The 21,192-nt window shown below is 43.2% G+C and overlaps 1 protein-coding gene across 1 annotated transcript in view; it reads right to left on the bottom strand.

Annotated features, from left to right (window-relative positions):
* PSMD1 (proteasome 26S subunit, non-ATPase 1) overlaps window positions 1–21,192 on the bottom strand; it is a 126,221-nt gene that overhangs the window by 75,134 nt on the left and 29,895 nt on the right. The window contains exons 15-16 of the mRNA XM_075938171.2: window positions 21,089–21,184; window positions 20,334–20,398 (exon numbers count right to left, since the gene is read on the bottom strand). Coding sequence (XP_075794286.1) covers window positions 20,334–20,398; window positions 21,089–21,184 — 161 coding nt within the window. The remainder of the gene's footprint in view (window positions 1–20,333; window positions 20,399–21,088; window positions 21,185–21,192) is intronic.

The raw sequence follows: 21,192 nt of genomic DNA, 5'->3' as shown, positions 1-21,192 counted from the left end.
CTCTGGATTAAGAAAAGAAACAGTTCCACAACATATTTCTGATGAAAGCTACTGGATGTCTTAAGCAAAGTAAGTGGTTTTATTTATTCACATACATCCTAACTGGGAAGGAAAAAGCAGTAATGGCAATGTACAGAGACAGCAAAAGCACAGGAAACAGTAATAGAAATTTCTCTCTTCACTCTTCCAGCCACCTCAACTGTGGCCTAGGATGGGGCACCCTGAAGGAATGGAAGGTAATTTAGCTCATCTGAAATCTTAGCTTTGGGAAAGCTGAGAGCAATGTTCCCTCTAATTTTTTCCATCCACATGCAGATTTTTTCCAGCCATGTGCAGAATACATTGTGTGTGTACTGAAGCATGTGCAAATGTGTAGTATAAAAAACACTAGCATTGGGCGACTTGCTAATCCCGCCGTGCATCATAAGCACACAACTTACAGGGAACACAGGTTGACAGTCTGAAACAAGAAGCACAAGTCCAACGCCAATTTAACAGAAGTGTGACCCAGAATATGACTTCTGCAAGTGGAACAGCAGAAAAACAACCCCTAAAGAGGCTTTCCGAAGAAACTATTTCACCAAACTTTCATTCACCCAGCAAGGCATTATCTAAATGTCATTGCCAAAATCTAGGTATATCAATAGATATTTGTATCAGCCTGTTCCAGTTACTCGGTTTAGACTAGGGATGTAAGCAAGTCAATTAATCTTTAGTCAATACGCCATTAGTCAATAACCCGTCTCTCAACATCCTTAGTTAAGACACGGAGCAAGGATACCTCAATCCTGTCAATCTATTTCCAGGAAGAGATTGTGTAAAACTAGATTTTACTAAACAGGCTAGGTAGAGAACAGCAAGCTTCTGTGTAGAGACAAACGATGAGATGACAACTCACGACATTTAACTGGGTAGACGTAAAAAAATGTGGTGGCCTAAGGGAAGCACAGAAGAAGCGAGGTGGGTAGGCTGGTATGGGGACAAGGAAATAGTCTCAAAGGGTATCTCTTCATTTCAATTAAAAACCCCTCGCTGGCCCATGCCAGCTGAGTTGGACTCACAGGTCTTGGGCTAAGGGGCTGTTTCGAAGTAGGAATAAGAGATCCTCCGGAAAAGGGCTTTTTTCTGGAGGATCGGGGCCAGTGTAGACGCTCTTTTCCGGCTTTTCTAAAAGCCGGAAAAAAGCGGCGGACATTTTTATTTAAATGCCGCGGGGGATATTTAAATCCCCCGCGGATTTCCCTATTACGACCTGTGAAATTAGCATGCCCCTTTCGGAAAAGGGGCCAGTGTAGACGAGCCCCCTAGAGTTTGGGCTGCAACCTGAGGCTGGATATCTACACCATAATTCAACATCCTGTTAGCCCAAACCCTGAAAGCCCAAGTCAGCCATGCAGGGTAGAATACCCCAAGAGCTTGGTGATGAGCAAGGAGAAGGTATGAACAGGAAGACAGGGATAGGGAATTTTCAAAAAGTCATATACTGGATAGTAGAGTCTGCAGTTAAGCAACAGAGTCTACACGACTACAGAAGAAACTAAAATGAATTACCTCCATTAGTAATCCATAAGATACTCCCCTACGAAGGAAGTTATTGTTTGCGGGTGAGCCATTTGTTATACAGCAGCTAAAGATTACACTGTGCATGGCGCAGAAAAGTCAGACAGACAGAAATTCCAACTGCTATCATCAGCCTGAAGCTGAATAAACTTGTTTGGAAATAAGTCTTTTTGCTGCCATTGCATATTTCCTTTTAGCTACACTTCCAAGTGAGAAAGCTTTACAGTTCTCAACTTCTAGTACATATAGGTATCTGCATAAACAAAAATGATTTATAAAAGTTTATAATGCCGTTAATCACTCACCAGCAAAATTCAAGCCCTTTTTTGGATGAAAGCTTCACTCTTTGTTTAATCAAAAAAAGTTCAAAAATTCCATTTAACCCTTAACGCCTGAAACCTACCCAAGTACAAAAAGAAAAAAAATCAGCAGTTGGGCTGCAGTTCTCTTAATTCTTACAGGATATGGCCCATTTGTGCTAAATCAACTATCCAGAAACCCTTATAGGTCCCAAGTACAAAATAGCATATTAAAGTTGTGCAATTTCCACTTTGCTTGACATTTTGTATGCTACAGAAACTCAGATTTGGGTGCTCGTCTTTGGGTGCTTGTCAAACAAGATAAGATTGCCTTACAACGAAGTTAAAGTACATACTGATATGGGATAGAACGGTTCCGTCATCTTACTGATATTTATTTTTTCGATTTTTTAATATGTATCTGCAGATGCTCATCTACTGCTCTGGCTGCCTATCCCAGCATCAAAAATTGCAACATAAACAAAGACAAAAAGGACTGCTCATAAAAATCTCCACCTCCACTCACACCTTCCTCAACAGCCTTAAAAAGGGGGAAATTATAAGCTTTGCAGCCAGCTCTGAGTTTAGGATCTTGCAGATCAAAGGGGGGGGAAGGAGGAGAGGGAGAGCAGGTGGGGAGTAGGTTCTAAACTCAAGGAACACCCTCTAACCCCAACAACAGAGAATGCCCTCTGAGCGGCTCCCACAATCTCACTTGTGGCAATATACTATGAGGGAAGAGGGGTTTCTAGGGCTTGACAGATTAAAACTCAATAGCCTGAATTCTATTCATAAGTTGACTGGCTGCCAGCGAAGTTCACGGAACACATGTCTAGCACGCTCCCAATAAGCTTCAGCTTCCAAATGATCCCAAAATAAAAACTTCCATACAAAAATCATTCAACAAATCTTTAACATGAAACCATACAATATTAAGCACATTACAAATCTAGCCTTTCGAGCTGTTAATACAACCTTGCATGATAGCAAACTGGCAAGTGTTCTACAGCATTTATCTGGGAGGCAGTATTTTTCAACTATTTCCTTACTGCAATGGACAAGTCAACTCCAGGAGCTTGTACATAAAAAGGGCAGGTCAGCAGATGTTGGTAGGGGTTTACAAATTTATTTTTATGCTGTATATCGTATGTAACATCAGAAATTAAAATAAAAAATTCAAGAGCAGCAAATTTTTTGATGCAACTTTGAACAACCTGGAAACTTGCAATATGAAAACCGCAGAAGGTATCTCTCTGTCCACCAGAAATTGCTGCAGGAGCACCTGTTCTTTATCACGCAATGGACACAGAAGTACCAACATTCTAATACCTATGGGCAGTATCTAGACTGGCCAGTTTTTCCGGAAAATCAGCCGCTTTTCCGGAAAAACTTGCCAGCTGTCTACACTGGCCACTTGAATTTCCGCAAAAGCACTGACTTCCTACTGTAAGAAATCAGTGCTTTTTGCAGAAATACTTTGCTGCTTCCTTTCGGGCAAAAGTCCTTTTCCGCAAAAGTTTTGCGCAAAAGGGCCAGTGTAGACAGCTGAGATTTGTTTTCCACAAAAAAGTCCCGATCGCGAAAATGGCGATCGGGGCTTTTTTGCGGAAAAGCGCATCTAGCTTGGCCACGGACGCTTTTCCGCAAAAAGTGCTTTTGCGGAAAAGCGTCCTGCCAATCTAGACGCGCTTTTCCGAAAATGCTTTTAACAGAAAACTTTTCCGTTAAAAGCATTTCCGGAAAATCATGCCAGTGTAGACGTAGCCGAGGTGTGTATTTAATACCACCATAAAATGATCTTACTGTATAAAACTTCTTGACGGTTTTCATTAAAATATGCTTCTGTCTGAATTTCTCAATTATTCTTGCTATACAACTAACCACCAACTAACTGAAAGAAGAAAAATTCTCTCTGTACCGTGTTTATTTTTCCATTTGACAACACTTTGTAGATAGCTATTTTTGAGGTTTCTCTGTATAATCAGTTTCTCCTCAGACTGCAAGGGTGTTCCAAACAGCAAGACAGAAAGAGATATTTTAAAAATAGGAAGCTAATCAAAAGAACTGGCATCTATTTTTTAATCAGCTTTTATTTTTTTGACTGAATTTCAAACACCATTTATCTAGAAACTTTGTATGTGAGCCCCTGATACATTTAAAAATGAAAATAACAGTGTCCCTTTCAAAGGGAAAGTTTTGTCCTATAAGAACTCCTGTTTACGTAAGTACACTCCTAGAAATATGGAGGATACTTTTAATTGAAAAAAAGAGTGAGGTTCAGTTCTCATCAAATCACTAAACAGTATGTAACAAATTGACTTATTTCATTTCACGGTTCAAGTATCCCAGTATGTTCTCCTGGCTTTACCATGAAAGCTCCCTCTCTAAACAGTCCATTTTTAAATTATCCAATTAAAAAACACTGCTAACTTCATGCATTATAAAGAAATCCACTAATGTTTTGTTTTGTCATTGAGTAATGAAATTTTATATTTACAGTCTTACATAAGTCTTTCATAAATTCTGAACGCTAGCTAGCATTTTTTTAAAATCATCATACCAGACATGACCATGTGTTTCTCCCCCATCTGTTATGCATGCTAGGATTTAGCAATTTAAAAAAAAAAATCTTAAGAATGACTCCTACCAGAGAAAGTATTTTAGACTAAGAAGAGTGTTAATTCACGAAGAAAAAGTTTCAGGTTTCGGTGGGATTAAAAACAATACAGACTGCTGAGCCACCTAGGTTTGGTTTAAACTCATTACAACAGTTCTCATGCCTGCCTCTAATGAGGAGTTAAACTCCAAAGTCTTTCATGTGATTTTGAAAACTGTGTCTTAAATCCAATTTCAATGGTCTTGTCTACACATAAAAATTTCCCCAATGTTGATTCAGTTATCCCAAAATACAATTGCTTTCACCAATATAGTTTACTTCTACAAGGAAAGACGAATAAGTCCTATAAAGATAAGCACTTTTTTACCAGTATAACTTTGTCAACACCTAGTGCTTACTCTGATATAACTAGGATGGTTAAACAAAACAAAGAAAATACAAGCCAAAACATGCCTTATTGTTAACTTAAAATGTTATTGACTGAATTTCCAAACACAGCTCAGACCTTAAGCACTTGTGAGAACAGCTATGCAAATGACAGATTATTCAGTTCTCTTGAAAATAAATATTAAAAAAAAAAATCAGGGAAAAGGTTTGGTTGTGAGCTGACCCAAAACATATTTTTCAAAAATTCTGACAAAAAGTAAAAATTGTTTTGAGTTGAATGAAATGCTTAATTTGACCTGAAATGTTCTGTTTTACCTTTCTTTGTTGTTTAAGTAATAAAACAGAAGGTGATTTAAGAAAGGAGAGTGAAAAATTTCATTTTGAAAATGTATATATGGAAGTTCTTTAATTCATTTTCAACTGAAACAATTCACCAAAAACTACATGAATTCGGGAATTTTTTTCAGTTGAAAAATATCACCCAGCTCTTCTTAGAAACTTAATTCCAATGGTCTTTCAATGAGCCAGGCTCCTAAATCACATAGCACTTTAAACAAAAAACTTATCCTTTGGTCTTAAAAGGCAATTTTTGGAACCAGTTTCCTGATGTTACTAACATTAACTCTGATTATTAAAACTCACAAGCATGTAAAGTCTTAGATGACTTTATTAAAGAATGCTATTTATTTTCTATAAAACACTTTGCTGTGGTTAATGAAAACAGACTAGGCAGTTTCACTACAGGTTGAATCTCTCTAATCTGGCACCCTAGGGATCCGTCTGATGCCGAACCAGAGAATTTGCAGCTTTATCAACTCTTCCACTGCTTCCTGGGCTTTTAGAAGACATTTAAGGGTACATTAGAGCTAAATAACAGAACACAGAGAGTCAGCACTGGTGGCTGTGAACAAACTTCATGGGACCATGGGAAACCGTGATAAGAACATAAGAACAGCCGTACTGGGTCAGACCAAAGGTCCATCTAGCCCAGTAGCCTGTCTACCGACAGTGGCCAGCACCAGGTACCCCAGAGAGGGTTGACCGAAGACAATGATCAAGCGATTTGTCTCCTGCCATCCCTCTCCAGCCTCTGACAAACAGAGGCCAAGGACACCATTTTATCCCCTGGCTAATAGCCTTTTATGGACCTAACCTCCATGAATTTATCCAGCTTCTCTTTAAACTCTATTATAGTCCTAGCCTCCTCTGGCAAGGAGTTCCACAGGTTGACAACACGCTGTATGAAGAAGAACTTCCTTTTATTAGTTTTAAACCTGCTACCCATTAATGGTGATGTGGACATCCAGCTAACTAAAATCATGCCAGACCACGGATGCTGCCAGACCAGTGTGCACCAGACTAGAGAGGTTCAACCTGTAATTTACAATCATTTTCAGTTTTGGGTTCTCCTGTACCAATCTAAGGTGAAGATTCCAAATGCTCATAGAACTTTTAAATCCAGTTTTTAATTTTCCCCTAAGTCATGAAGGCATTTTTGTTGCTCTTCAGATTTTGTTTGTTTAAGGAAAAAGGTTCATTTTAAGGGAAATCATAAAGGCAAAGATACAATAGGTGAGAGGGGAAATAAAACCCTTTTAATGTTTTCAAGGCAAGATTTTAACTAGTTTCTCCAAATATTTCCCCTTCCTGATTAACATATCAAGTAAATACTAGGTTCAGATCACGGCACAATGTCACTTAGATTTGTATTCAATTAGCCACAAAAAAGTTGTCATCTACATTTTGCTCAAAGAAAGGCTACATGAGCCTTAGAAAACAGATTGTCTAAATCTTGAGGGAGCAAGTCAGATGAGTGTATGTGTGAGTGTTGCTTTTAATTTGAAACCAGCCCTGAGTGGTCAATATGTCGAGGTTCTTTCTAAAAATAACAAAAACTAAGACATCATTCATGATATCTCATTAATATGCTGCTTTTATAATGAGTGTAGTATAAGCAACAGGCATTCCACCCTCTGAAAATATACTTGTCAGTAGTTTAGGGCCAAATTTCTATACTTATTATTAGAAATACAACAGAACTGCAAATACAGTAGAGTACAATGTTAAACAAACCACTAAGAAAAAGGAAAAGTTTTTAAGAGACCAGATAAGATAAGGAAATGATTTTTGTACTTGTTTTACTTAAATTAAGGCAGTTGAAAGCAGCATTTTTCTTCTGTACAGTTTCAAAGTTGTATTAAGTCAATGATCAGTTGTAAACTTTTGAAAGAACAATAACATTTTGTTCAGTTACAACAACCTCCATTCCTAATTGGCTCATAACACTGAGCTTTTACTGTACTCTTTGTAATACACAGAAGTAGTTTAGTTGGCAGCTGTAGTAGACTTTTTTCCTTTTGGGAACCACCCACTAGAAGGGGCAATGACTCACACTTAGTCTGCATTATATTCTCCAGTATTTGTCCAGTCTCTTTTTGTATATTCCAAGTAATGAGGCTACTACTGCTAGGCTCCTAAAAATGGTATGCACCTGTCACCCAAGTATATCACACTGGCTACAGCCATGACAACCCACAACTTTCCTGATACCTTATGTCTCGCACCTACCTTCCTACCTGATTTCAAGCACAGTGGAGCACTTACCAGAATGCTTCATGAAGTGCTCAGGCTGATGTAAGAGGCTTACTGAGCACAGACTGGACCCTTTTGCTACAGAAATTAAGACTTCACTGTGATCTTTCTCCTTCCCTCCAAGCAATCAAGAAAAACTTTGGCATACAATGTTGGTAAAAAATTGCTGAACACTATCATTCAGAGTTGACTTACAATGTGTACAGTTTATGAGACACAAACATAAGAAGTACTATAATATTGTGTTCTACAGGACATCCCCACTATATGTCAAAGATACTTTCCAAAAATGTGAACGTATAGTGAAATGACGTAAAGCTAGGTATGTTAAATTTAGATTAAATTGGCTAATCCAATAGTCGATGCAATTTGCATCAATTATTCGATTAGTCAATAAGGGCGCCTCCATCTTTGAAGTGTAGCAACAGCCGTAAGGCTGTTGCTACACGTCAAAGGTGAAAGCGCTGCAAGGAGCCTGGGGTCAGCGGGGGACTCAAGCAATCCCCCACTGGCCCTGTGCTCCCTGCAGCATTTCAAAGCAGCAGTGCCACATGGAGGCAGGGATCAACAAGGGACTCCCCAGCTGACCCTGGACTCCATGTGGCGTTGCTGCTTTGAAGTACCTCCTTTACTCCCTCCCCCCCCGCCCTTGCTGCCTCTTTCTGGTAGAAGCAGTGGGGGGGTAAGCGACTAGTCATTCACATCCCTATGTAAAGCCGGGGATTTTTTTCCTGCAACTAACTTCTGTTTGCACGAATTGGTCTTTTTTGTGTGAGAGATGTAGGAACGAGGAATGGGAGGACTTATAATACAACAGTTCCTACAAGCATCAATAATGTTAGTCCGGAACCAATGTATACTGGGACAACATAATATCAGCGCCACCCTATAATTTAGAAGTAAGCCATAACGAGGGAGTACTTTCACATCCCCAAGTCTCCTCCTGCTTTAAATGCAACTCCCTATCTAGCTCCCTAGCAAAAAAGCCAAGAAGTCTTAAAATAAAGATTTCAGAGGGGCAGCCATATTAGTCTGGCTCAGCAAAAACAAGGAGTCTGGTGGCACTTTAAAGGCAAACAAATGTATTAAAGCATAAGCTTTCATGAGATAGAACACGCTTCTTCAGATGCTGAAGAGAAAAAAGAAAAAAGGGAGGGATACAGAGAAGGGAGTGTGACATCAGTGCTAAATAAATCAGAGTGGATGCGGCTCATCTCCATGTACTCTCACCTTCTCATCACTGTTGAAAGGGAAATCGACTATTGTAATGACAGCGCCATTACATATTTCTCATAGACTCATAGACTTTAAGGTCAGAAGGGACCATTATGATCATCTAGTCTGACCTCCTGCACAGTGCAGGCCACAGAATTTCACCCACGCCCTCCTAGAATAATCCTCTCACCTATAACTCAGATATTGAAGCCTTCAAATACTTTGAAGACCCCAAGATGCAGAGAATCCTCCAGCTATGATCTGTACCCCATGCTACAGAGGAAGGCGAAAAACCTCCAGGGCCTCTGCCAATCTACCCTAGAGGAAAATTCCTTCCCGACCCCAAATATGGCAATCAGCTAAACCCTGAGCATGTGGGCAAGACTCACCAGCCAGACACCCAGAAAGTTCTCTATAGTAACTCCTATCATCCCTCCATTGACCTATTTACCACTGATAAGGAATGGTCAATTAGTTACCAAGATCATGTTATCTCATCAAACCATCCCCTTCATAAACCCATCTAGTTTAATCTTGAAGCCAGGTAGATCTTTTGCCCCCACTACTTCCCTTGGAAGGCCGTTCCAGAACCTCACTCCTCTAATGGTTAGAAACCTTTGTTTAATCTCAAGTCTAAACTTCCTACTAGCCAGCTTATATCCATTTCTATTTAAACCCCTTGAAAATGTCAAGTTTCCTGGAGGGAGAAGGGAGGAAAATCAGCCCCAACCTCCCAACTGGGGGGGGGGGGGGGGAGGGGGCGGGTGTCATGCAGCGCTCTGCTCCTGCCTTCCCCCAGTGGCCAGAATTGGAATCACTTGGGGGATGGGGTACACGCGTGCATTCGCACCCTTCACGCCTCCCCTGCGTGTATGGGCCTGTTTATTAGTGACAAAGGCTACTACAAATTATTTCAAATTGGGGCAAGTCGTCTTTCAGCTTTGGCTACTAATGCAAATTTTTAATTTTCACTATTTAAACAACTATTTACATGCACTTCACAATGTCACAGGTCATCCTGAAGTGAGAGCAAGATTTTAGCACTCTCTCAAATGGCGATGCCATCTTTTCTCATAAGGTAAGGGTTATTTTTGGCTTAAAGCACTGAGTTTCTCCTTACCCCACATCAAGGTTGTTTTCTGTGCTGATGTATTTGTTAAGACAATTCCAGCTGTCAGAATTTATGTTTCAACCCATAAGAAAAGTGTTAAACTCACCACAAATGGGAAAAAAGATTTGAAAGAATAGCAGGAACCACTGTAATAATTGAATATTACCTCCCGCCAGCAGGCTGTAAATTTCACCCTGTAATTTCCGCATCAAGCCTAATAACTTGTTGCTGTACTAGATTAGACCATCTTTTTTTAGAGACACTCAATCCTGACGTACAGATTTAAAGTGTCAGAGAATGCCCTGCCTTCTTTCATAGGTTGTTCCACCAGCTAATTACTCTTCCTGGTAAAAGTTTCCTGAATCACAACAGCTTACCCCCAAAATTATCACTGGTTGATGTTTTCAATAACATTTAATGTCAACTTTACATTTTATTCTGTTTCACAGAGGCTGTGTGTCAGTATCACCGGTATAAAGGCCAAATGCACTCAGACATTCTTCCTTCCAAACCAGTGGCAGAGTTAGCTCCATGAACAATTATTTCCAGGGATTTGTTATATACATGCTCCTCTATGCACCCAGCCTTTCTTAGCAATAAAATATGCAACAGAAGTATCCATTTGACCAAAGAGGTGTGACCTCAGGAAATATTAATTCATTAAATCAAACACCTTTCAAACACTGAATAATTAACAATTCAGAATATGGGCTCATGAACTAATTTGAGAACCACAATACTTCTGCTGCATACTGATTGTGTGTTAAAACTTTCCTTTTCACATTAATTTTCTTTTTGCATCAACAAACACTGCACTGTGAAGTCATTTCAGATGTGATAGCTAAACACAGTATCTCAGATTTGAAAAAGAAATGTCATATTGGGGTTGTTGGGGTTTTTTTTAGTATTTGTGAAGAGTATGCTGCAGGACTGGTTCACAGATTGACTTGTAGTCCACAAGGAAAACACGTTTAAGAGCGTGTAATGGGACTATTAAAAATAATTATCTTACAGCAGTAGCACTCACTGCCTAGGAAAAACATAAATCATTAAGCAAGTCCATTCTCCTATTTCGGGATCATCTCCGCACCAGAACCATTTGCAGAGTTCAATCTGCCCTCTTCCTGGAGCAGCCTTGATCACATTCCAGTACTTAAGATGAAACATGCCTTATCCAGAGTGGAGCATGACCCATTGTGCTCAGAGATTAGGTCTAATAAAAATTTAAGGCTTTTTCAAGTCAAACGGGACAACTCCCATCAAAAAAATAACTCAAAAGAGCAACAACTCCCCAACTGTATGTGAAACATCAGAGTAGCAGTTCGCTGAACTTGCTAGTTTTGGTGCCCATTCTTCTATTGGTTCTCAAAGGCAAGCACATCCAATTAGTCTCCAGCAAACCACTGATGTTATTTGAGGTCTGAACTGGTATAGGGTTAGGAAACAGCCCACCAGCTAGCTTCCCACATGAACCGGTTCCCGTCTGCCCCTTCACTCTCTGCGCTGCTGCCTCTAGGAGAGGCAGCAAGGTTGGGGGGGGGGGTATAGTCAATAGGATTAACCGAGAAGCCCAGGTTTATCAGTTAATCGTTTAGTCAACTATACACGGATACTCCTAGCATACATAATGCTATTCAATTACTCACCACTAGCTCACTAGGTTTTCCCAGATTCCACAACAGAAGAGATCATTTACTCTGGCCGGTGCTACACAGGAGGAAGTCGGAGACCTGCCCCACAATAATTCCTAAAGCAGAATTATTAGGAAAACATCCAATTTTGATTTAGAAGTGGCCCATGATGAAGAATCCATCACACAACCGTGGGTATAACGTTCCATTGGTTAGTTATCCTTAATGCCAAAATGTGTACCCATTTCAGGTCTGATATCCATATCAGGGATGGTCTAGATCAGGGGTGTCCAAACTTTTTTCAAAGAGGGCCAGATTTGAAGAAGTGAACATGCGTGAGGGCCGTCCCTGCACTCTCAGCCCCAAGGCGGAGGGCCCGCAGGGTCGGAGGCGGGCGGAGAGCGCAGGGCACGCCGGCCTCACGGCGGCCCGGGGACAGGGCGAACCCACAGCCGAGCGGGGGAGCGGGGCTGCGTACGTGACCTACAGGGCAGGCTCTAGGACCGCGGAGGCCATGGGCGGTGGCGGCGGCGGCGCGGCCGGAAGCGGCGCGCTGGGCGCGCCAGTTCAAAAGAGCGCTGGGGAGCCAGGAGAGGGGGAGGAAGCGGGAGCCGTATTAAATTGGAACACGGGCCGCAATTGGCCCGCGGGCCGGACTTTGGACATGCCTGGTCTAGATGGTATTGGAGGCAGGGGACTGGACTTGACCTCTCGAAGTCCCTTCCAGTTCTAGTGTTCTGTGATTCTGTCTGGTTTCAACTCCCAGTCATTGGACTTTGCTATTCCTTTCTCTGCTACAAGAGCCCATGACTGAATATCTGTTGCTCATGTAGGTACTCGGAGACTAATCAAGCTACTCCTTTAACCTTCTCTTTCTTAAGCTAACTAGACTTAGCTCCTTGAATCTCACTATGAGACAGGGTGTCTAAGCCTTTCATCATTCTCACGGCTCTTCTCTGTACCCTCTCCAAATTATCTACTTCTTCCTTAAATTGTGCACAGCAGAAATGAACACAAGAGTCCCAGCAGTGGCTGCACCAGTGTCAAACACAGATGTAAAATAACTTCGGCTCCTACTCAAGATTCCTTTGCTAAGCATCCAAAGACTACATGAAATCCTCGGCTGTGCAGAGGTCAGGTAGCTTAGTGTTTAGGGCTCCTCGCTATCATACTGGCTGTTCAGAGTCCAAGCAAATGCTGGAAGCCAAGGAAAGGATGTGGAAAGGAATAGACAGGAATGGGGATACGAGTAAGTTGAGGATTTCCAGTTTACCTAGCTAGATTTTAGCATGCATGATCTATAGCTTTGTTTAAAAAGAGTTGCCATGTTCTGTGCAGGATGCCCTATTTTTGCTATTCATAGGGCAGTGCTATGCAAGCAGAGAGAGACAATATTCAGGTCAAAATTATGGAGAGGCACAGCAACAGGAAATTAAAAAAAAAATACCTGCAGAAGCAGGCGAGTAGCTAGTGCCCCACAGAGATGTCACGCCTAAGAGATGTTTTAAATGAAAGCTGCCCCTGATAGCAGGAAGTTATAAATTATGCTTTGTGTTGGCAGAGAGGGGAAGTAACAGTGAGCACCAAGAGCCAAAAAAAAATGTTCTGCCCGAACCTGTTTCGATGCGAGATCCCTAAAAGAATGGAAGGAGTGTGTGGAATTTTCCTTTTGTATACAGAAACAAAGAGGGTCGGTTAAACAGTACCAATTGGCTTCTGGAGACACAAGAACAGTGAAGAATAGATTGTGCCCATGTGCATGGTAGAACAGCTCTTGGGAGACCCCTGCTGCTCATGCAGGGAACTCAGAATATTTATAAATTGCTCAGTGCATACTGGTTGTCATAATGAAGTTCTCGAATCGCACGAGAATCAATTTTTCCCCCCCGATGATGAATAGGACAATTTTGCAACTTGCGATCAAGATGTCAAGTGACCAGCAATTTGGGGTAACTCCAGTTTTGGGTGCCCCGCTTTAAGCAGGTTTGGGAGGACTGCTGTCCAGAAAAGGTGAATCATTTCTTCTTTGTTGACCGACATTCTGTAAACAAAAGTTCACACACGCAATTAGCTCTGACAACCTACTGCATGTCTACTCACCCCCTTCTTATCTAGTCAAAATGCCACTGCTAAAATCATCTTGGCTCTGTGCTCTCAGTGTATCACCCCTTCTTTTCAAGTCTGTCCCTTGGCTCTCCCTAGCCCACTGTATCAGCACAAACTGGGGGGAGGGGAAAGTCTGTCTACACCACAAAGAAAACCCCAATACTGCCCTGAGGCATCTGACTCAGACTCACAGGGCTCTCTTCTCACAACACACTGCACATTTTAGCCAGACCCTCCATACCTGCCTCATTATCTTATTATAGATAGTCTCTGTGGGAAAGAATTAATGGACACAAATCAGATATCCAAAAAAGGCAAAACACAGAAACCAGTTGGAGAACACTAACCTGCCCGGGCACTAATTAATGGATCTCAAAATCACAGTGTTGTTTCAGGCCAATTCCACAAGCCAAATACACAGGGACGCTTTGGAACCTAACTTCATTTACAAGTTTAGGACCCATCACAAAGGTATGAATAAAGACATCACCCAGCTAGCACACTACCTTCCACATCCTAATGACTTAAAAAAACCCAAACAATGGGTACCGAAGAACAATTCTCTATCAGCTTCATGTAACATGAACACTAATTCACTATTTTTCCCCCTTCCTTCCCCCCCCCGCCCCGTCCCCTATTTATTTTGGAATTGGACTTCTGAAGATGTGAGTTTTGCCCACGAAAGCTCATGATACATGTTTTGTTAGTCTTTAAGGTGCTGCTAGACTATTTGTCGTTGCGTTTTTCCATTATCTTATTGTAAGCTAAATTCTGGCTTTCACTTCAGTCACATCAGCCTCCTTTGCCCATTTCTGAGATAGGCATTTCGGTGGTTTCTCCTACATTGCCGTGTATGAGTGGTGAAAGTACCAGTCAAAATCTAAAACCACCAACTTCTCCCCCTGCGAGTTCCTCCTCAGAATTCATTTCTTCCATGTTTGGGTAAACAACCACCTGACAATCGCAAGGCAAGGGAAAGCTGCAATCAATCTACTGACCAGCTAAGAGTGGTGTCCGCCCTGCTATATTTGTTATCCTGTGTCCTGGATCTAATCACAACTTCCTTGTGTGTCTCATTCACCTGTTAGGTCTTTGCCATACAGCCTGTCAATTCTTTGGGGCCTGGTATGTGTGGTATGTTTGAATAGCATCTAGCACAATGGGATCCAGGCTATGACCTTTTACGTACTGCAGTAAATGCTAAATAACAATGCGGATATTTTCTTGTCTCCTTAACATCTTATTATGTATTTTAGAAACGTATGTCTGTCTGTCCGTGAGTGTGACTGTTCAAGAACTCCTGCCAAACGGTAAGAGGTAGGACCATGCAAATTCAGTATGCATTTTCCTCTTCTCATAACTTACAGCAAGGCCAGGGTTTGGTTGTGCCAGGACAATGGGCTGTACGTGGAATTCAATTGTTTCTCATAAAATGGAAAGAGGGGTCTGGTAGGAGGGAGTTACACTGCAGAATAACCAGAGGGGTGGCAGCAAGGAGCCAGAGATGAGGATCAGGATAACTATTATAACCTCACTGGGCCATCAGGGGACAAGAGTGGAGAAAGGCACAGCTATCTACTATATATTTCAGAGAGTGAGTTTGTGTGCAGGGCTCAACAAATCACTGAATCTACTCACCCGAGGCGAGTAGATTTCAGCCGGTCGCCCCGTTCACCAGCGGCATGTGCAGCGCAATGCGCAGTGCAGGGCTGGCGAGCAGATTTTGCCACCGTTTGTCAAGCGTGTGTGTGTGTGTGTGTGTGTGTGTGTGTGTGTGTGTGTCCGTCCGTCCGTCCCCCCCACCCCAGCTGGAAGACATGCACCCATCCCCGAGGAGATGACTGGCACTTACCACCTAGTTCCAAGCAGCTGTGGTGAGAGAGGGCTGTCCTCTCCCCCGCAAGCCAGCCTGCATCCTGAGCCCCTTATCCATAGCCCCATCCCAGAACAATGGTGTTAAATGAAGAAAAACAAAACTCATTTGGGTTAAGGACCTGAGCAATGCCAGGTAAATCTACTAGTAGCCAATAAAGGAAGAATACTATTTACACAATACTACTTTTAACCTGTGCTTCTCACAGCACTTTACAAAAGCAACTATCCCAATTTTAAAATGGGGAGCACACACCAAAACAGCCAAGGCCCCAGCAATGAGTCAGCGGCAGAGCAGGAAGTAGAACCAGATGACTTGAAAATCCTTCTAGCCACTAGACAACGCAGCCATTCACACCAAGGTCTGCACTACTGGCCCGCGGCCAGGAGAGTAACTCTTCTGAACAATCCATGCTGAAGCACGTTCATTTTTTTTGATTGTATCCTTTGGTATATATGGTCATGACCAGGGCTCGCCGAACCACAGCGAGCCCCACTCGCCAGCCACGCTGTCTGGCGATCTGCGCACGTGCAGATCGTCCGAACCCGGCTCTTCCGGGTTACAATCTACTCGCCACGGGCAAGTAGATTTTATAATTTGTTGAGCCCTGGTCATGACAATTTTCTTCCACTATTTGATCTGAGGAAGTGGGTCTGGCCCACGAAAGCTCATCACCTATTAAACCATCTTGTTAGTCTTTAAAGTGCTACATAGCCCTGTCTTTTGTTTCATGCTGAAGCAGTGATACTTTAAGGGGCCCTCCCACTGAAACACTTAGTGTTCATCTGATTTAATGAGATGAAGTGGGTGCTGTTCCGAAAGACAGCGCGGCCTTCTCCTCTTACAACTGGCCATGTTGCCTCTAACAGACTGAGTGAACAAACTGGAGTGGAATTGGGACTGTACTGGACTCAGGCCTTTTGGTGGGGAAAGGATCTACAATGTAAAGGAAAAAACCTCATGGCTGCCCTGAGGCAGCTAACTCAGACTGAAAGGGCTCAGGCTACAGGGCTATTCCTTTGTTACACAAACCTTCAGGCCTGGGCCTCAGCTCTGGGACCCTCCCACATCACTGAATCCTAGAGAGCCCAGGCTCCAGTTCAAGCCTAAATGTCTAACCTGCAGTGAACAGGGTTGCCAGATGGTTTCAGAAAAAAAACGCCAGGAAAAAGTTTGTGGAGCAAACCCCGAGAGTTGTTAAGCCAAAGAAAAAAAATGGCCCCTTTTAAAAACTGCGTAGTGAGGCTTTTTGGCCCATCTTGCCTCCCTGTGCCGGGCCAGACAGCTCCTCAGTACGCACTAGGGTTGCCAGGCTGCCTCTGTATTGAGCTGGACAGCCCAGGATTTTCGCCTCCTGGCCGGGAAAAAAAAATCAGAAAGTAACGGACATTTTAGGTGTCCAGTATTTCAGAATTTTTTTTTTTACCAGATAGGAGGCAAAAATAACAAGCTGTTGGGTTCGATACCAGACACCTGGCAACCCTAGAAGTGAAACAGCTCCACAGCCCGAGTTCCATGAGCCTGAGTCACTGGCACAAGCCAGCCACAGGCATTCAATTGCTCTGTAGACAGACCCTGGCAGAGCATTAACACCCTGTCACCAAGCCAGCCCGTGCTCTATTTTGTACCACTTGAATCAAGTGCTTCTTCCCCTTACTCACATCTTTCTATTCCAGTGGTCCCAAACGTTTCGGCATCACGCCCCCTTTTTGATTTTTGAGAAACCCTTACGCCACCACAGGAAGAGGAAGGGAAAAAAAAGAGGGAGGGGAGGGACTGACCGGGGCAGCAAAACTTGACTTGGGGGAGGAGGGTGGAGAGGGGTTGCCTTGCATACCCCCCCCCCCAGGAATTTCTTCACGTCCCCTCTCCTTTCCCCCCTCCACTCCCACCCCGTTTGGGAACCCGTGATCTATTCCTTGCCTGAACTCTTTGCCACCCATTTCCCTTGAGGTACTTACAAAGGGCCCAATGAAAACACCCGAATGCCTAGGATATCCTTCTTTCTGCTAGCATGTGATGCCCACAAAGTTACAGAGCAGGGCAGCTAATAAAGGGATTTTGTTTCTTTTGTGTCAGTATGAACACATGGGAAGAAGTTCCCTGCGACAGACACGACATGTGGTCGCAATGTCATTCAGAACTACACTGTATAGTACACTGAAAATGTGAAAACCTCAAAAAGCCATTATAAGGAGACTGGCTAGACATATGAGCTATAGGACACTCATAGTCCTTTGCACCCAGTACAAATGATGTGCATTTGTATGTTCCCAGGATCACAGGTGGGAAGGGGGAGTTAAGAGCAAAATCCCAAGGTTGGCTTGAAGCCTGACCACCTGGTAGATAGGAGAAAGGGCCGGTTTACCTGTTTTCAAGAGGCCGGAGGAGTCAAAGCAAGACTTTGGTATAAGAACTGAGTTTAAATAGACCAGGCGAGCAGATAGACTCACCGGGCCATTGGGCAAAGGGCGAACCCTCTGAACAACACCTCCCCTGCTCCCTGCCCCGTCCCATCCCAGCACCATTTCGAACACGCCATGGGCTCTAAAGCACAGCGCTCCGGTGGCTATTTAAAAGGACCTGGGCCGTCAGCTGCCACAGCTGCTGCAGCAGCCATGACCCCCGGACCCCTCTGAAAGGAACAGTTGCCCCCTTTGCGCAGCCCTAAGGTAGACCTTTGGTCAGCCAGGGCCCACATAGGGCTGAATGGCAATTACTGAGTATGTTTAGTAAGCATGTAAATCTGCGTATTGTTTTCAGATGTTCTCCCTGTGATGCTTTTGCTTTAATAATACATGTAATCTACTTGGAGAAGGCTGGGTAGTAGCCTGTATAACCCCAGGTAAAAGGGTGAATCATAGGTGTTGGACCCCAGCCTGACCTCTTGAGGAACTGTATGTCTAACCCCCAAATCTGAATGTAGAGAGACACCAGTCTCTGCCTGAGAGTGGTGACTGCAAGGACTCCTGAAACCTTAAGAAGTGCCTAGAAGAGGTTGAGGATCGGGGGGGGGAGGGAGGGGAGGAGTGTCAAAAGCGCTGATAACCCTGAAACGTGTTCCTTTACCAAGCGCTTCTTCTATAGCCATATGGGAAGCCCGTAATTCATGTTCTGCCTTTCCCAGAGTTAATTCTTTGGGGCTTGGAGCAAAGCAGAGACAACCCCATGCTCAGCTCTGGGGACAGCAAGCGTTTCGACATTGCTGCTTTATAAAGACATCTGCAGCCCACATGGAAGCAGCTCTCTGCCAGAAACATAGCTGTTCCAATGAGGAAGCGTGGGTAAGTAAACAGGGAGTCCCAAAAAGCACACAAGACAGGCTGTGCTGGGGGGAAGGGATGTGAGTATGTCTCTACAAAAGGCTGACATTTAAAGCTTCTATTCATGTATTTAGAAGCTCTCACAGATGGGACATAAGCTCACATCACAATTGTGTTGAGGGTGGTGATGCTACCAGCAAGTGTAGTAACAGGGCAATCATCCTCTCTGGTTTGCCCATTGATAAGGAGAGTTCATTTTACTCGCTATCCACAACACGTTATTCCATCAGTATGAGCGTTAGGTTAAAAAAAAAAAAAAAAAAGTAAGACGAGTTTATGGCAAAAAGCACAGGACTGAGACCCAGAAGATTCATCCCTTTCACACTTGTTGTCACACCTTGTGCCTCCGTTTCCTCACCAGTGAAGTTAAGTGGACACACACCTAACTCACAGGGTTCTAGCTGAAATTCAGTATGTGCCTTGAGATCACGACAAAGGCATCACAAAAGAGGAAAGTGTTTAGTAATAAAATATTACTTAGTCTAGCACATTTCACACAGATTCATGCCATGTGTAGTCCAGACTGCAGACCCATTCGAGTCTGGGATTTAGGTGCCCAGAAGAGGAAAACAGTAGCAATATTCCAGAACGACAATCACAAGGCTGAACATTTGGCCTCCCGTATTAACACGCAAGTCCAAATTTCATTTCCCAACTTCATTCCACTCTCTTCAGGCAATGGGGTCATATTTTCTGGAGATCTCCTGAACAGCTAAGTAAGTTGTTTGCTGAATGCTTCGGAAGCTTACTGCCACAAATGATTGGAGCTTCTTCCTCTTTTTTTTTTTAAAGTTACTCTATCCAACAAGTACTGAACAAAACTGTGCTACCCAGCCATTGTGCGATACAGCCAGATACATTCCCTAAATCACACTCCTTGTAACTAGACTTCACTTGCCTAATTCCACTTGGCAATTCACTATGGAAAATTTCAATACGAGTTTAATTAAAGACACAGATGTTTGACATGCTAGAGCCTCTCAGAAACTTACTTCAATCCACTCTTTCCCCATACACAGTGAAGCAGAGGCTACATGTTATACAAATGTCAGTACCAGCTCAAAGAGTCCGTTTTTCTGTTCTCCATACTTTGCATATTAGATTTAAGCCTACTTCTCCCTAAAGCATGTACAGAAACGGCAACTTTCACTGGAGGTGCATGATGACCCTCCACACGGCCCAAAGCGAGTCAAAGCCACACAGGAAATACAAAATACTGCATCAATCAAAGGCTTTTTACTAAACAGGTAGGTGTTCAAAATACACATCTGCCCCAAAAATGTCATTTCCCACATGCAAAATCACCTCACCAGGGCACTGTGCACGTTACAAGGGTCTACAGCACTACTCACAACACAAGGCTGCACAACCCCATTTTTTCTTCTATTTATATCTCATCTCAGTAAATACCAATACATCGACCGGCCCGCGATAGACACACAATGGATCCTCAGGAAAATTAAGCCTCATAATGATAGGAAATGGGTTCTACTGCTGACCCAGACTACATTCACCCTCTAAATCAGCTGCTAAGATGGGTGAAACACACATGCTCCCAAAAAAATCTCTCACACAAATCAAATGGAAGGCTGACCGAATGATGCAGTTAGAAACCGTACCTGAACAGAATGAATCCCAGTGACTCAACGGCTGCCCGTCTCACATCATCGTTGACATCACTCACCTAGTAAAGAGGAAACTGGATGTTAGGAGAATGGTTCAAACTCCCAAGTATTTTGCAACATTTGTCAGCTTACATGCAAGTGGCTGGATGCGGGATACAGGCCTGAGGTTACACAGGACTGTACAGTTAACAGTTGAATTCATCAGGCAATCGTGGACAAACAGACTTCCAAAGGCCTACTGTTCCCACACGGATATGTTTTAAGTCTGATTTTTATTTTTTTGAGCAAAGGCCTGTTAGTCAGAAAAAACTGATGAACTCCATGTTTTTGAGGCCATCTTGTTTCTGTTCAGCACAATAAACGGTTAGGAAGGTTGTTTGGAGAAGGTAAGAAACCCAGCTAGCAAGTACTCCAAGGCTGTGTTCTACTTTTCAGCAAAGTGTTGCTTTAAGCCAGGGGTTCTCAAACTTTGTGATACCACGACCCCCCTCTAAGTTGCTCGCGACCCCTCGGGTGGGTCAGGACCCAGAGTTTGAGAAACGAGGCTTTAAGCAATACTGGGGTTCTCTTGCTGAATGTCTCTTGGCTTTCGTGTTTCCATTCAGCAGAGAGCCACTCGTCCCCTTTACATCACTGCTTTAGATTAGAACATGAACATGGCAGCTACCGAGTTCTGGGAGTGGGTTGAATGAATTTGCTGCAACCACCCCAGGTATCCCATTACCTGGCCCAGACACTGCACAACTTACAGCGACATGCAGCAGGCGCCGGATTGCCTTGTTGTTCCCTGAGCCGCAGTAAGCCATAGCCACCGTGTACATTCCGGAACGGCGTAGGATTGGATCCTGGAAGA

This window comes from Pelodiscus sinensis, chromosome 10 (genome assembly GCF_052426305.1).
Source record: "Pelodiscus sinensis isolate ZL-2025 chromosome 10, ASM5242630v1, whole genome shotgun sequence".
Lineage (NCBI taxonomy): Eukaryota > Metazoa > Chordata > Testudines > Trionychidae > Pelodiscus > Pelodiscus sinensis.
Note: the sequence above shows the minus strand (reverse complement) of the source record. Positions and strands in the feature narration are given on the sequence as shown.